Below are 14,313 nucleotides of genomic sequence, written 5' to 3'. Positions count from 1 at the left end.
TTTTTGGGAGAATTTGAAGGATGTAATTTCCCCACACACATTTTTATTTAAATAAGGATTTTTCATGCAGAAGAATTTTCATGATATATGTATGTGTATGTTTATATCTATACACACATACACACACACACACACACACACACATACATATATATATATATATATATATATATATATATACACACTTGCTACCTTCTCATAAAAGTTCATTTCGAACCCAAAAAACCCAAATAATGTCTCTCTCTTCAGAAGGTCCAGGGAGAGCTTTCTAACTCTTTTTCAAGAAAAAGAAAAAAGTTGCCAGTTGGCGACACTGATCCCGGATACTACGCTCAGAGAGGTGACAGAGAAACATTTTTGCTCTAACCCTCAATCATGTCAGGCCTAACCTGTACCTCTTGCCAGGAATAATCAGAGCCTGTTTGGAGCTGGCCAGAAAACAGAATTCTGGGATGATTATGCCCTGCTCGCTAAGAGAGTCTACCAGACAGTATCATCCATCATATGAGACTCTCCTCGCTCTACAAACTGCGCTTAGTGAAGAGAGTTTTGGACTGCCACAGTGGAGTCTTTTAGAACAGACAGGACCACAGACCCTGACTGCATTTACACCGCCGCCCTAATAAACTTTCTGTTTCGAACCCATTATCTGCTGCGAGAGGCTGAAAGGGTAGCAGGGGTTTGCAACAACATGGGCATATTCATGCCAACTCTCTGTCTGTACCAAAGCCTGGTGTCTACTTTCCCTCTCTCTTTCTCACGTCTCTTTTGTTTGCAATGTTTTATCTTTTCTTTCTTTCTTTTTTTTTTTTTTTTGTACCTCGACAAGGTGGCTAATGCATTCAAGTGAGTGCCTTTCTTGTCCTTGTCTTTTTAAGATTGCTATAAAGAGGTACTGTGAGGACCTGATGCAGGGGGAGTACAAAGACAGAGCTGAATAAAAAGAGGGGCATTAGTCAGTTCAAACCACAACACAGCGTCACATGGTCGAGAGTTCCCCCCTCAGATGTCGTCAGAGTCTCACTTCCATCAAAGTCTGAGATTTTAACTGATCTAGCGCGCAAACACAGCAGGAGCTTGCAAAACACTCGTTTCATAGTCAAAAGACAAGCAAAAAGGACGGTGTTAGAAGTACGTGGTGTTGTGTGGCAGAAATCAACAGGGAGAATACAGAAACAGGATAATGTTCCACTGGAGAATCTGATGGTTGATTGTCACATAAGGACAAATGATGACGTCTTTCAGTCAGTCCACAGCTTGTGTGTGTGTGACTGAAACTCATGTGATTGACGGCGTGTTTGTGTGTCTGTGTCAATGTGTTAAATTTCAGAGTATCTTTTACAGATACTACCTGTGGGCCCTCTTGCTGTTTTCCTCACTGTCCTCTTGGTATTCTTGTCCTTGGCCTGTAGTAAGCTGGAGGTCTCCTTGGGTAGGTTCCTGCAGTAGACCACCGGCCTGAAGAGACACAGCGACGGTATCAACAACTTATTCCCAGCAGAACAGTGCACATGAATCTTCCCACCTATAAATGCTAGTACCAATTATTTGCAAACCATTTGTGTGAGCGCGTGTGTGTAATGGCTTCACACGGCGTATGTGGGAGGTAGACCAGTTGTGATGGTAAAGGCACTTTATACTTATTGCTTGCCTGGGTTGCATGTCTGTCTACTTGCCTACCTGTCCACTTGCCTGCTGTCTCTGTTTACAGCCACCCTTCAGCCAGTACAAATTCTCTCCACCACTAAGTAGTGCCTACATAAGGCAATACATGTAAAACTGGGTATCATACAAGCCCTGGATTGGGATCTTAAGCCCCAGAGAGCCCCAAAGATATACCACACAGGCCCACAAGTGGGTGGACATGCCCTGGTTTCTGTAAACCTCTGCCTATATTGAGGGTTAAATAACAAATGCACTCTAGACAAAGAGGCCCAGTAGCCATCCTTGGCTATCTACCTAGGAGCATTAACCCTATGAATTGAAGCACTACAGCATCATCACCTTATCATCACCAAAATTCAGCATCACCGCTTTAAATAATTCATGACTTAGATGTGAAGAAAAGCCCTAAAATCATGGTGGAAAGATGAAATGGTTGTTCCAGGCTTCTATTGGCTGCTTGGGTGTTGTTATGGGCAACAATGTCATGCAGAAGATCCTGAACAACCAAGCAGCCACATTCGGGAACAGTACAGCTTGCTATCCATTGAAAGACACCGAAAATAGGTAGCAAAAAAAAAAAAAAAAAGCTTTCCTCAGTTACCATAACCAACGGACATCTCCCCAAATGGTCAAACAGAAAAGCAAAAGAACAGCATAAAATCTGCATTACGTTGGTTTCTTGTGTCCAGGGAGCCCTCAGGATTTGACAACCACACTGCAGCTCCCAGCAAACTGTTCTATGCCAAGCAGAAACCTCTAATTAAACATATGTCAAGGTAAAACATCATCTGGTCAGGAAGAAAAACAGATGAGCAAAACCTTGCAAGAGTTGGTTTATTATCAAGAACATCACCTCAGAACACTGTATGTCTCCACAAGGTCCTATCCAAGGAACTGATAAGTCATCATTAACAGAAGGTATACATCCCCCTCACCAGCAGATCAGATGGTCAGAAGAGGCTTTTTTTTACAATGACGTCTAAGTTCTTAATGACAGTAAAGACAAGCCGCTGCAGCAGTCAGTCACGACCGTTACCTCTGGGATGCACAGGGCTGGTAACCGCTAATGATATGTTTCTCACAATATATAAAAATGCCACAACTGACATATCATGATTTTTAAAACCTACAGAAAAGCAGGTTTTTATCCCCATGAAAATGCTCCCACTCTGAGAACTGGCATGTACTAAGTTACAACCTGGTAAATCAGCAGGGACATCACAACTGGTGCAGTGTGTGTGGTGCTGAGGCAACTGATCCTGTGTTTCTGTTGATAAGAGTTTTGCTATGTAAATTCACCATGCAAAAACCAATGCTGCAATGGATAAACTGAAATGAAAATTAAACTCTAAACTCAAAACTCTAAAAATGAAAATAAAAGTTTGGTCTCCTTAAGAAAAAAAAGAAAAAGAAGTATGAAAGAATGGTAAACATGCTTCTGTTGACACACGCTTTCAGAACAACATCTCCATGATATCCATATTTGTCTTACCAGCATCCTATACACAATAGTTCAACTCACAACAGAGCCTAACTTAAAGTTACTGATACTACCACAAAGCCCCCTAAGTACAGACCAGCTGTCAAGAAAGACAAATTTTGTTCACAATAATGTAAATACAAGAATGTAATACCGCTGATCTAATAAACCATCATAAGCATTTATATTGGATTTTGTCAGAAAAATGATTAAATCAGACTGCTGGGAGATAACCCAGAAGATATGGAACATTCTGAAGGCTAATTATGAATATCAGATTGTGCTACCGTTGTAGCAGCTGATTTTCCTGATGGCATATTTCAGACTATACAGGCAAGCTGAATTTATAATCTTAATCAGTATGCTGAAACAACCTATATTATATTATAGTAACTTATATTATTATAATGAATGTTAAGTTAAATTACAGAAAAAACTTTGTTAAATAACTGTTTTGGCTGGTAGTTGAGAAGGTGTGTATGAGAAAGAAAGTTACTGAACAATGTTCATAGTCTTTTGGTGACAAGCAAGCACTCAAGGAGGCGCACATTGCTCCAGACCTCCAACTCATCGCCAAAGATGTCCTGTGAGACAGCCAGCGTGGGCCGACTGTCAGGAAGCGGAGGAGTACACATGGTCTTTGTTTGGTGACAGCTCCAAGAGAAGTACTGGGAACACAATATGGGCCTCAAACTGCATTTCAGTCTGTTACTCTGGGTGGTTCTAGGAGAGTACTCTCAAGTCTAGGTCAGCGCAAAAATACTGTCATACACATTCCTGACCATCCATCAACAGCTGCTTATTGGTTAGAAAGACCTTGTCAAAGACAGGGAAACCAATCAAAGCTGGCTGACCATGTCAGTAAAGTGATGTAAGAAAGGGTGCTTGTGCTATTGTTCTTTGTTAAGTTCTTCAGTGTCATGCTTCATGAGGTAAATGATGGAGGACTTTAAACCTTAAACCTCTGTATCCAAAGCCTCTACAGAATGTGTTTTGTCTTTTATTATTCTGTTTCAAGATCTGTTTGGGATCTCAAGTATTGGGCTGTTCAGCTTTCAATGAACCCACTGACCCGTGAAATGGAGTTAACTGTTACCTTATCTTCACAAAGCATGGGAACAGAGCCGTTACTCTGCGTGCGTGTGTGTGTGAGTGTGTGTGCGAGAGAGAGAGAGAGAGAGAGAGAAGAGACAGAAAGAGAGGCGAGGAAGAGAGAAGGAGAGGAAGAGACACTCACCACCTCAGCACTGGGCACATGTAGCAGGCCCTGCGGGTGGTAACTGGAGGATAGGGCCTGAGATTCCAGTGTACTTGAGTCCTGGAGCTGTTGCACTGTAGAGAACTGAGGCTGCTGAGCAAAGCTCTCAGCTATGGTGAAACCTGCACACACCAGACGACCAAATCAAACTTAAGTTTATAGCTAAACATTTAGAAGCCCTCAACCCAAACACAGTCCTTTGGCACCAATCTAATGTATTTCCAAATACAAATACAATCTAATGTATTTCCAGCCAAGACTTAAAGGGCAGGAGACAGGGAACTACATTTGAAAAGGATAAAATTTCATTATTATAGGTCACCGTCCCGTAACGCATCACAACAGATTACACATCGGCTGGACCATTTTAGATATCCTTTGATTCAAACTGTTCCTCTTATTTCCAGAGTAACACAAATTATAGCTAGCTATAAGGTCATTCATCGATGTTTGATATGAATGGATTAATGAGTACCGCAAGAGACAGTGTTGGCTTTCATATTTGTTCCTCTTTCATTTCAAAAGACAGCTTTCATTCTGACAGCTCAGCTAATGATTGGGGGTGGGGTGGGGGTGGGGGGGGCTTTTTTTTTTGTGAATGTCAAAGGAACAAAGGCGGCTAGAATTGGAGATGTCACCCTAGCAATGTATACACACACAATTATACACACACACATAAATGTAACAGTAATTTTTTTTCCCTTTTTTTTTCTGTTTCCCCCAGGCAGCAAAAAAAGGTCACTTGAGGGCAATGGTACCTGCTGACTATGACATGTACCATGCAACTGATGCTGGGGCTCAAACCATGGGGGTGGGGGGGGTTGACTTAGAAAACGGGGGTGTTGAGGATGGGAGGGACGTTGATTAGCGTGCTGTCAGCGGGGGGGATATTGCTGTGACGGGTGAGATAAAAAGCAATCTGTGGTGAGACAGAGGTTAGCGTACCCCTCACCCGTGAAATGAAAAATCCTATCTGTCCAACAGATGCTATTTGCCAGTGCCCGGAGAGCTGAAGAATCAACGGAGAAGGAGGCTCTAGTACAATCCACGCACGCTGCAGTGTTTCTTGGCAGAGTGCCCAAAGAACTTACCACTCAGAGGTATGATGGAGCTATGAATATTATATGGTGTCAAAAGCCTGTGTCATATGCATCCCTGTGTGTGTGTGTGTGTGTGTGTGTGTATTACCTTGAGTGAGTGCTGGTTGGTCAAAGGTAGGCTGGGGAAGAGCTGGAGACTCATACTGGCTGATGTTCTGGGGCAGAGTATGCTGTGTGGTCACAAAGGTGTCTGAAAACAGGGGACACACAAAAAGGGACAGCGTCATTCAATATGGTCATTCAATCTTTCACAAAAGACACATGTACCAGACTGAGCTTGGTTAAAATTCAGTACTTCCAACATAATGCTTAACTTTTCCAAATACAATGGTTTAAAAGAGATAAAAGAAACCTCCCCATTCAAACAGGGATCTGGTCTCTCTCGTGACAGCATAGCTGTCCAGAGACGTCGTTAATGAGTGAACAGGGGAGAGGAAAGTGGGGACCCTGCTTACATAGCCCAAATTTGGCTTTTGTCGCAAAATTAAGCTGAATGGGAAAGCTCAGTAATGTGTGCACTGACATTTTCCCCTTTGCTAACACCGTGGCACTGAGGTAAACAGTGACTTGATTAAGGCAACCTTTGTGCATCCTTCTGATGTTGCTGTCTGACCTTTGATGACAGAGGTGTGTGTAAGCTAAAGCACTCATCAGCTCCGTGACACCAGGGCCGGGAAGAACAGCACATTGTTGTCAAAGTGAAGATGGGAACTATTTCAACACCTGGCAGCCAAAATATACACGCTTTGTTTCCTCAGTAGAAAAACCAGTCTGAGTGCGGGAGCATGAGTCATACCAATGTCCATGAGCAGTGTGAAAGTTCTCTCCCTCTCTCTCTCACACACACACACACACACACACACACACACACACACACACACACACACACACATACAGGATACATTAATCTATACGCACCATCCTTGCTTATCTTCCCGCTCTGAAAAGACTTCTTTGGAGACCATTGTTTAACCTTTAAATGGCAACTTTGCTGATGAGACCCCAATTTACTGCAAGCTTTGGAACAGGCTTGACAAATTAACAGTCTCTAACATTGTTAAATAACACATTTACCATTTTAAGCACTTCATGTCTATTCTGTTTTAATCTCCACACATCATGAAGAGAAGATGAACATATTTGACCTGGCCTGGTAGAGCCTAATCAGAAATTCTTCAAAACTCTCCTCTAGCGGTCTCTAAGCTCTTCATACCGGCCAAGGTCACCATCAAAGACAAAGCTTTAAAAGATTAACCAAGCAGGGTTATAATATTCAGAAAATATTCATTCGTAAATCATGTAAATCCACACGCCAAGAAGGAGAAATGAAGGACAAATTCCTCTCTTCTGCATTTTGTTTGGGCTCATTCCAGCACTGATAAGGCAATACCATCTACCATACAGAGAGATAACGGCAGCTGAAAATCTTGAAATAAACGGGTCCGATAAAAAAAATATACATTATTGAGTGAGGGCATAAGAGGAAAAGACAGAGCCATTTTTGAGACCTCTTTTTCTCTTTTTTTTTGCCATTTCACTGAGAGTGATCAGCTAAGAGTTTTTATAGTTGTTTTTCATGTTTTCCTGCCAAAGACCAAACGAGCAGATGTGTGTTCTGGGCTTTTTTTTTTTTTTCGGAGACTCACCTGCATCCTGTACAAGACCTTCTTCTGTCAGCTGTGTCTGTAACGTCACCTGCTGGGGACCGCCGACCACCTGGGCCTGGCCCAGCTCCAGCATGCTCTGCGTCTCCGGCCCTACGGCGGGGGGCGGCTGTTGCTGGAGGCCTCCTCGATCCACCATCTCCACTTGCATGTCGTGGGTCACGGTGGTTCCACCCATGGGGTCATCCAGCGACGAGGGGTCTGAAGCAGCCTGCTGCTGTTGGAACTGCTGAGCCAGCTCATACCTACAGATATGGTTATGAGTTATGACCATTTCTTTACCATGATCCAGTATATTTGCACTGTGTATATATGCCTTGCTTAGGTATACAAAGTCTTGGGAGTTGAATTAGTACTGCTTTAGTTAAAGGTAACTATGGAAACCGTGTAGAGTTGCACCCAGAGTGGCAAAGGCTATGCTTTAGTACTTTGGTGATTTGATTTTTAGAGACTGAAGGCAAATATTCTGTTGTAGCTTCAACAAACAGAATAGTAGCATGACAAATCTTGTGACTCATGCTGTACCCTTTACTCATCCATTTGATTTACCTACATCAACTACTTAGCTGAAGAACAATTACCATCTCACATTTGTTTGATTTGGGCTAAAAAAAAAAAAAAAGAAGTAAAATAAAAAAGCAGACAGCATTTGAACACAAAAGACTCTTCACCCAGCATCCTGAGAAACTTTGAAGTCCCAACCTCCTCTAACAGGTTGAGTGCTAGAGATGGTAAGTGCTTCATTTAGGGAGAAGCGCTTCTTCATCTCCCCCTAATCAAAGAACTATTACACTGTCTTGCTGGAAGTCTAGCAGGCAGCTGTTTCATTTATGGATTGTGTTAATGGTTCGTTTAGAAAAACAAGCCGAAACAATTCAACAAGAGCCTTCGATATTTTTTTTTTTCCTAACGAGATGTTTCGTGCAATGGCGGACAAAAAACAACAAAAAAAGTTTCATCGGTGCATCAATATTAATTTGGGAGTTTAGTTAGTAATGCTACACTAATTAAGGCAGCCGTGGTGAAAAGCTCTGGTTGAAAGGTGGAACAGAAGCACCCACCTGTGGGTTTTCATGTGTTTCCTACAGTTGGGTGAAGATTTGAACGTTTTCTGGCAATACGGGCACATGTACGGGCGGATGTCGCTGTGCGTGGTCATGTGACGGCGTAGACTACCGCTGGTCGTGAAGGTGGTGTCACACATGAGGCACTTGAAGGCTTTGAGGCCTGAGTGTGTGCGGATGTGAGCTTTTAAAACTCCCGAGGAGGCGAAGCCCTTACTGCACTGGATGCACTTGTACGGCCTCTCCCCCGTGTGTGACCTACAAACATGAGATGGCATTTCACATCAAGGGCAAGCCAAGACACTGTCAGTGAATGAATACAGGAAAAGCACACTGACTCAACACCTCAGCACAGTCATGGTCAACTCAAGATAAACTAATAAATGTGAGATAAAAAGCAAAAAACAACACTGAGGTAGAGATGGTGATATCCAATATTCTACCAGGTACATGGCTATCAGCAAATTGATAAAAATGGGCCAGTGCGTATTGAGAGTGTGCAATCAATGTTGAGTAAATTCTGTGTGTCGGTGCAATTCCAGTGTGAATATGGTCGTTTCAAAGGATTGCAGAACATGTTGATGGGCCTGTGTCTATCCCTAGTTGGCTAAACCCCTTTTTCAACCTAAATTAAGGCATATACAGGTATGAGCAGTACACTAAACACGGCTGTTGCTTTGCACAACAGAAGAACCTCACTGCTTAACTTTACAGATGCCTAGAATCTTGGATTATCATGGGAAATATTAAGAAAATAACACTAACATTATGAGGCATTGTCTAATTGTGATGGTATAACTGTACCTGACATTATTATTTTAGTTATGCTATGAGGTAATTATGATCTAAGCTATACATCCAGTGATCAATGCAATGTAAAGCAATATGAGGAACTGGACTATGGAATAGTCTACATGCCTGATTGCTGACAATGGTACAGGCTTTAGGAGCGAATAATTCTGTATGGCAGCCAGTGCTGATTAGTGTGACAGAAAGCATAAAAAAAGGAAAAAGTAAAAGATTTCCTTGGGCGAAAAAGAAAACATTAAAGATTCCATTTAAAAAAAAATCATTAATTTAATCTTACTTTTTATTCACAACTTCCTAAAAGAGCATCTGAGATTAGTCTGAAGAATGAGGACATCTCTGCTGAACACTCTCCCAACGCATTAAGGAAACTCATTCAGCAGTTCTGAGAAGCTAACACAGCCAATGAAGATCAAAAGCAAGAAAATGTCGTACCAGTTTGTGCTGATGGTTAGGATTGGCAATAAACTGTCATAAAAGCTTGTTTGACCTACTGGATGTGTTACCTTCAATCAAATCTATATCTTTTTCACTGACTGTTCTATGATAAAGAAAAATCCATTTGGACTATTGCTGAACTCAAAGCGGAAAAAAGGGATGGCATGACAAATGCAGAGAATCAGTAAGTGGCCATGCTATCAGACTCTCTCCTGCCTCTCTCCCAACGTCTTATCAGAAATGAACAAGACACAGGGTAACACCGACATCATTTTGAGACCACAGTTAGCCTTACAAGGCAACATGAAGCTCCTTCCTCTCCAGTATAGCTTGGAGATGGACTTTGTGTGAGTCCAAAGAGTTAGGGAAAAACAGTTCCACAACAAACTCTTGTTTATGGCCATAAGATTTAAAAAGAGCAAAAATAACGTTATGTGGTGTAGACTAAGGCGGCGTTTCATTATGTTTTCACCTCTTATCCGGCGATTTTCTCTTTCTGCCTGTATAAGCAATACAGAGTGAAATACCACCCTGATCCACATATTAAGCTTCAACTTGTTTTTCGGTTCAGGTATTAGTATTAGGTGTCTAAGCCAGAGGGGATTCTAGAATCTTCAGACAGATTCAAGCTACGCTGCATAAATCTGGTGTGTGAGGAAAATATGCAATGATAGTACTTGGATTATCTGAGGAAAGCATATCTGTTATGACACATCTTTGTCAAATGAGGATTTTCTGAAAAGGTCTGAGATGTGTTTGTTCAGACCAGTTGTACCTGACATGTTGCTTCAGGTGGCTGGACTTCTTGTATGCTTTGCTGCAATAGGTGCACTTGTACGGCCGGTCGATCTCCACCATGTCCAGGTACTGCTGCAGACTCCCGCGAGGGTTCTGGTTCTGCATGAGGCCTGCGGAAATCAGAGATGACCATATAAAATGATCTTTTACTCAAACTACCGAGGAAACTTCAGATTTGTATGAGTGTGCACACGAGTACGCATTTCTTCTCTCTGAGTCTGTGCTGTCTGTTTTTTTTTCAGCTTGTTTGCCAATACTGTTTCTGATCTAAGTGGTCTGTACATGTTGAAAAATCATCTCCAGACTGTGTGTTTATATGTTCATACCCAGGTCAGTGATGAGGATCGGCTCTTGGAGGGGTATATCCGGCAGGGGCATGTTGCTCTTGGATACCCGGGCTTTGTGAGGTTTCCTTGGGTACTTGTGTTTCTTTTGCTGCATGCTCTTGAAGTGAGAGGCAATGTGTGTCTTCCTGTGACCAGATGTGCGGAAAATCTTTTCGCAGTGAGGGCAAGGGAAGGGGCGCACACCTGGCGAGATGAGACGACATCAGACATGCTTGATCCTCTTATGTCACAATCATTACGAACACCTGGAGTCGGGTCGGTTCACTCGAGGGTACCAAAAACGGTTCAGTTCAGATTCAATGTCTTTCTGCTTAAAGTTGATTTTAATATGCATTCCTATACACTGATACACTGACAAGGCCAAAAATTGTGGTTTGTGTGTTAGTTAGTAAGTAGCTCCTCAGACATGGAGGATATTGAACAAACTTTACCATAAAAACACTCCCACGTGGAGTGACCAAAAGGGCAGTATTGCTGATCTCAACCGATCACAAAATAAACTGTACACATCAAAGTGTTTGTATAGCTGATCAGATGCAATGATTTGGATCAGTTAAGCAAGCAGTGGCATTTAAAAAGAAAAGGTGGATTTCTAAAGGTTAACATTTTCATCTCATTAAATGATGATGAATTGGCGTTGTGGTTAAGTATACCTGTGTGACAATTCTCAAGCAGATCATTTGATATAGCGATGACTCACAACATCCAATTACGGCAATTAGTACCGGGGTCAGCCAACGTCTACACGTGAGCCGGTGTTGAAAGCTTATATTACCATGCCTCTTCGCAAACCAGCAATACACTAATTATGCCAAACACACTCTGCACTTCACACTGCTGAACAGGTGCAAAAGCTATGTCATTTTTCATCCTACAATATTTAACTCCAGATGTTTAAAAAAAAATTAAACAAACACACAATGTGTATTCAGTGGAATCCATATGTAATAGCATAATTGCTGGTGATTAACAAGACGGAACGCGAAATGTGGATGTTAACACCACAAAAACTAAAGCATACTGCATCGTTACAACGAGAGGATCGTTTACATGCAAATGAGTTCCATACAAATCATTAGAAAGGGGAAATTGGGATAAAATGGTCAGAAATTGTATGCCTCGAGGTACAGGGAATAATCATATCCATAATCTATTAAAATGACAGTTGAAATCGGGCGTCCCAACGTGTGCAATAACTGCCTTCTGGAATTTAATACTCTGATGAGTTATCTGGCACGAAAACAGCGAAGAGAGATCATCTGTAAAGACTAAAATCACAAAATCACATTCATTGTCAACTCAATTTTGTCATATCATCATCAGTCATTTTAAATGTCTTTCATGACTGTGAAACCAGCCGCTACAATTAACCATGATTTTTTTTAAAAAAAATCAGCTCTATGTGTGCCTCTGGGAGAATCAAAATAGTTATTTTTCCCAAAGTGTATTCAAATACAAGCTGTTAACTCCGTCTGTGTCATTATTTATTAATTGGAAAGTTGATTGTAAAGTGAACCTTTGACAGAGATTAAAGCATTAAGTAAGAGAATGGGCTCAGAGAGGGATTACCTCTGTTGTCATCCACGGTTAGGGGATCTTTTGAAAACACTTGTCACTTTGTGAACAAGTGTTGCGTCTCTATCTCTGCATCTCTTTACGTGTGTGTGTGTGTGTGTGTGTCTGTGTGTTTTGCTTACCGGTGTGCAGGCGCATGTGGACTTTCATGCTCCCAGAGGTGGAGAAACTCTTCATACAGCATTGGCAAACAAAGGCCTTGATACCCGTGTGCGTCTTCAGGTGAGCAGTGAGCGTGCTCTTTACGGCAAAGGCACGGAAGCACTGCTTGCATTTGAAGGGCTTTTCATGTGTGTGGATTCGGATGTGACGTACCAAGTCACTGGGTTTTTTAAACTCCTTTGAGCAGTAGGGACAGCCATGCCACCTAACGCCGTTCTCCTCTCTTATGGTGCCTGAGGACAGAGGATAGACATTTCTCAGTGTATGCAAGACAGCTCCAGTCAGATCAGAACCATGGACAGCAGCACCACTACCCTAGCACAGAGCTCCTCAACCTTTATTGTCAACTGAATCCCTTCAACCCACTTTATTCTCCTCGGGTAAACCCTTCTTGAAGTAATTGAATTTAATTTGATGCTGATGTTTCTATCACAATCACATGAACCTCCTGGTTGAAATCCTTACACCAGCACATAAGTGTCTCACACACACACACACACACACACACACACATTCAAACACATCTCATACCAGGCATTTGAATGGGCTTCTTGAATATACTCCTTTTCTCCTTCTTCACAACTTTAGTGTCCTGTCTGGGTGTCTTCCTAGATGAGGACACTGTGCCACCCACGGCCTGGCTCTGTGCTGCCACATCGGGCCTTGGCACCGCACTCCCCTGGGCATCAGACTGCACAGGGATGGCACTCAGTCCACTGTTCTCAAGGGCTTGCTGTGAACAAAAGGAGAACCATCTGTGCGATCAGACCATCTCCATAGGCCGCCATCACAGAGTCATTCTCCTAAGCATCTAAACCACTGCTAATCACCGGCCATAGGGAAATGAGACAGAAAGCTTTGGACGTCAATGAGATCCATAACTTTTCTGACGGAAATCTGAGGATATGACGACTTCATATCATGACCAAATGATGTCAATCAATCATTTTAGCCAAGTATCATAATCATAAGGGCTTTTTTTTATGGCTGAAACCAATCTGTTTCCAGACAGGAAGGGAAATGAATGTCTGCGCATGTGAGGAGATTTAAAAAAAAAAAAGAAAAAAAAAAAGAAAGAAAGAAAGAAAACAAAAGACAGAAAATTGATGATTAATACGCGAACAAATTCAGCGTCTCCCCTCCCCACTGTAATTTAGCAAGAATACTGCTTATCATTCTGAAGGGTAATAGCTCTATTAAGTCCTTAGAGGTAATAAACTTTCCTTGACCTTTCTGAAGAAAGGGACATTAACATATTCTCTTTTTCTCCCCCTCAGAGGCACCATGTCCCTCTAGCTTCGGCGCTAAACAGGGACTACTGACAGAGGGCAAGGGCAAGGGGTTGGGGGTGGGGGTGGGGGTGGGGTATCTTTCTCTTCTGTTCAATATGAATTTAAGCCCTCTTTGTATTCAGTGATTGGAGACACTTTTTCCATTTCTCATTCTGCTCTCATCTCTCTGACTGTTTCAAATGACTTTCTCCATATGTATCCGTTTAGAGATCCCCTCGATGGCTCTGAATTTCCATCATCTCGACAGACTTTGTGATCTCCTCTTCCCTTAACAGCTGTTTTAAGAGGCCTGTCTGTGCTACTTTACTCAAGCGCTAAAGCTGAAGTCCTGGAATAAGACGCAGTAATCCATCAGAGACTGTGGTAACTGAATCGATTCCGTCCCTACAGGCTTCTGCTGTTTGACGGACGCTCAGCTCACCTGCAGGATGTCCTGATTGATGCCTGGTTCCAAGGTCATGGTTTGAACAGGGGTCTGACTTTGGGGTCCCTCCCCAGCCACGGGTTCAGAGAGCTCCAGGAGTTGCTGGATCACGTCCGTCACACCCTCCGTGCCCTCCGGCCCTGTCACGCCCTGTCCTGATTCCACCCCCTCCTGAGAGACACCGACAGAAAGCATCAGGGGATAAATAAATGTTTACACCCACTGTACCAACACATAAC

General features: G+C 42.5%; 1 protein-coding gene across 1 annotated transcript in view; it reads right to left on the bottom strand.

Moving 5' to 3' along the window:
• The window catches only part of znf236 (zinc finger protein 236), a 39,519-nt gene that overhangs the window by 16,787 nt on the left and 8,419 nt on the right, over window positions 1–14,313 (bottom strand). The window contains exons 8-17 of the mRNA XM_030782086.1: window positions 14,072–14,245; window positions 12,890–13,091; window positions 12,319–12,591; window positions 10,601–10,804; window positions 10,252–10,384; window positions 8,229–8,489; window positions 7,150–7,412; window positions 5,592–5,693; window positions 4,386–4,525; window positions 1,352–1,458 (exon numbers count right to left, since the gene is read on the bottom strand). Of these exons, the coding sequence (XP_030637946.1) occupies window positions 1,352–1,458; window positions 4,386–4,525; window positions 5,592–5,693; window positions 7,150–7,412; window positions 8,229–8,489; window positions 10,252–10,384; window positions 10,601–10,804; window positions 12,319–12,591; window positions 12,890–13,091; window positions 14,072–14,245 (1,859 nt within the window). The remainder of the gene's footprint in view (window positions 1–1,351; window positions 1,459–4,385; window positions 4,526–5,591; window positions 5,694–7,149; window positions 7,413–8,228; window positions 8,490–10,251; window positions 10,385–10,600; window positions 10,805–12,318; window positions 12,592–12,889; window positions 13,092–14,071; window positions 14,246–14,313) is intronic.

The sequence above is a fragment of the Chanos chanos genome, chromosome 8, assembly GCF_902362185.1.
Source record: "Chanos chanos chromosome 8, fChaCha1.1, whole genome shotgun sequence".
Lineage (NCBI taxonomy): Eukaryota > Metazoa > Chordata > Actinopteri > Gonorynchiformes > Chanidae > Chanos > Chanos chanos.
Note: the sequence above shows the minus strand (reverse complement) of the source record. Positions and strands in the feature narration are given on the sequence as shown.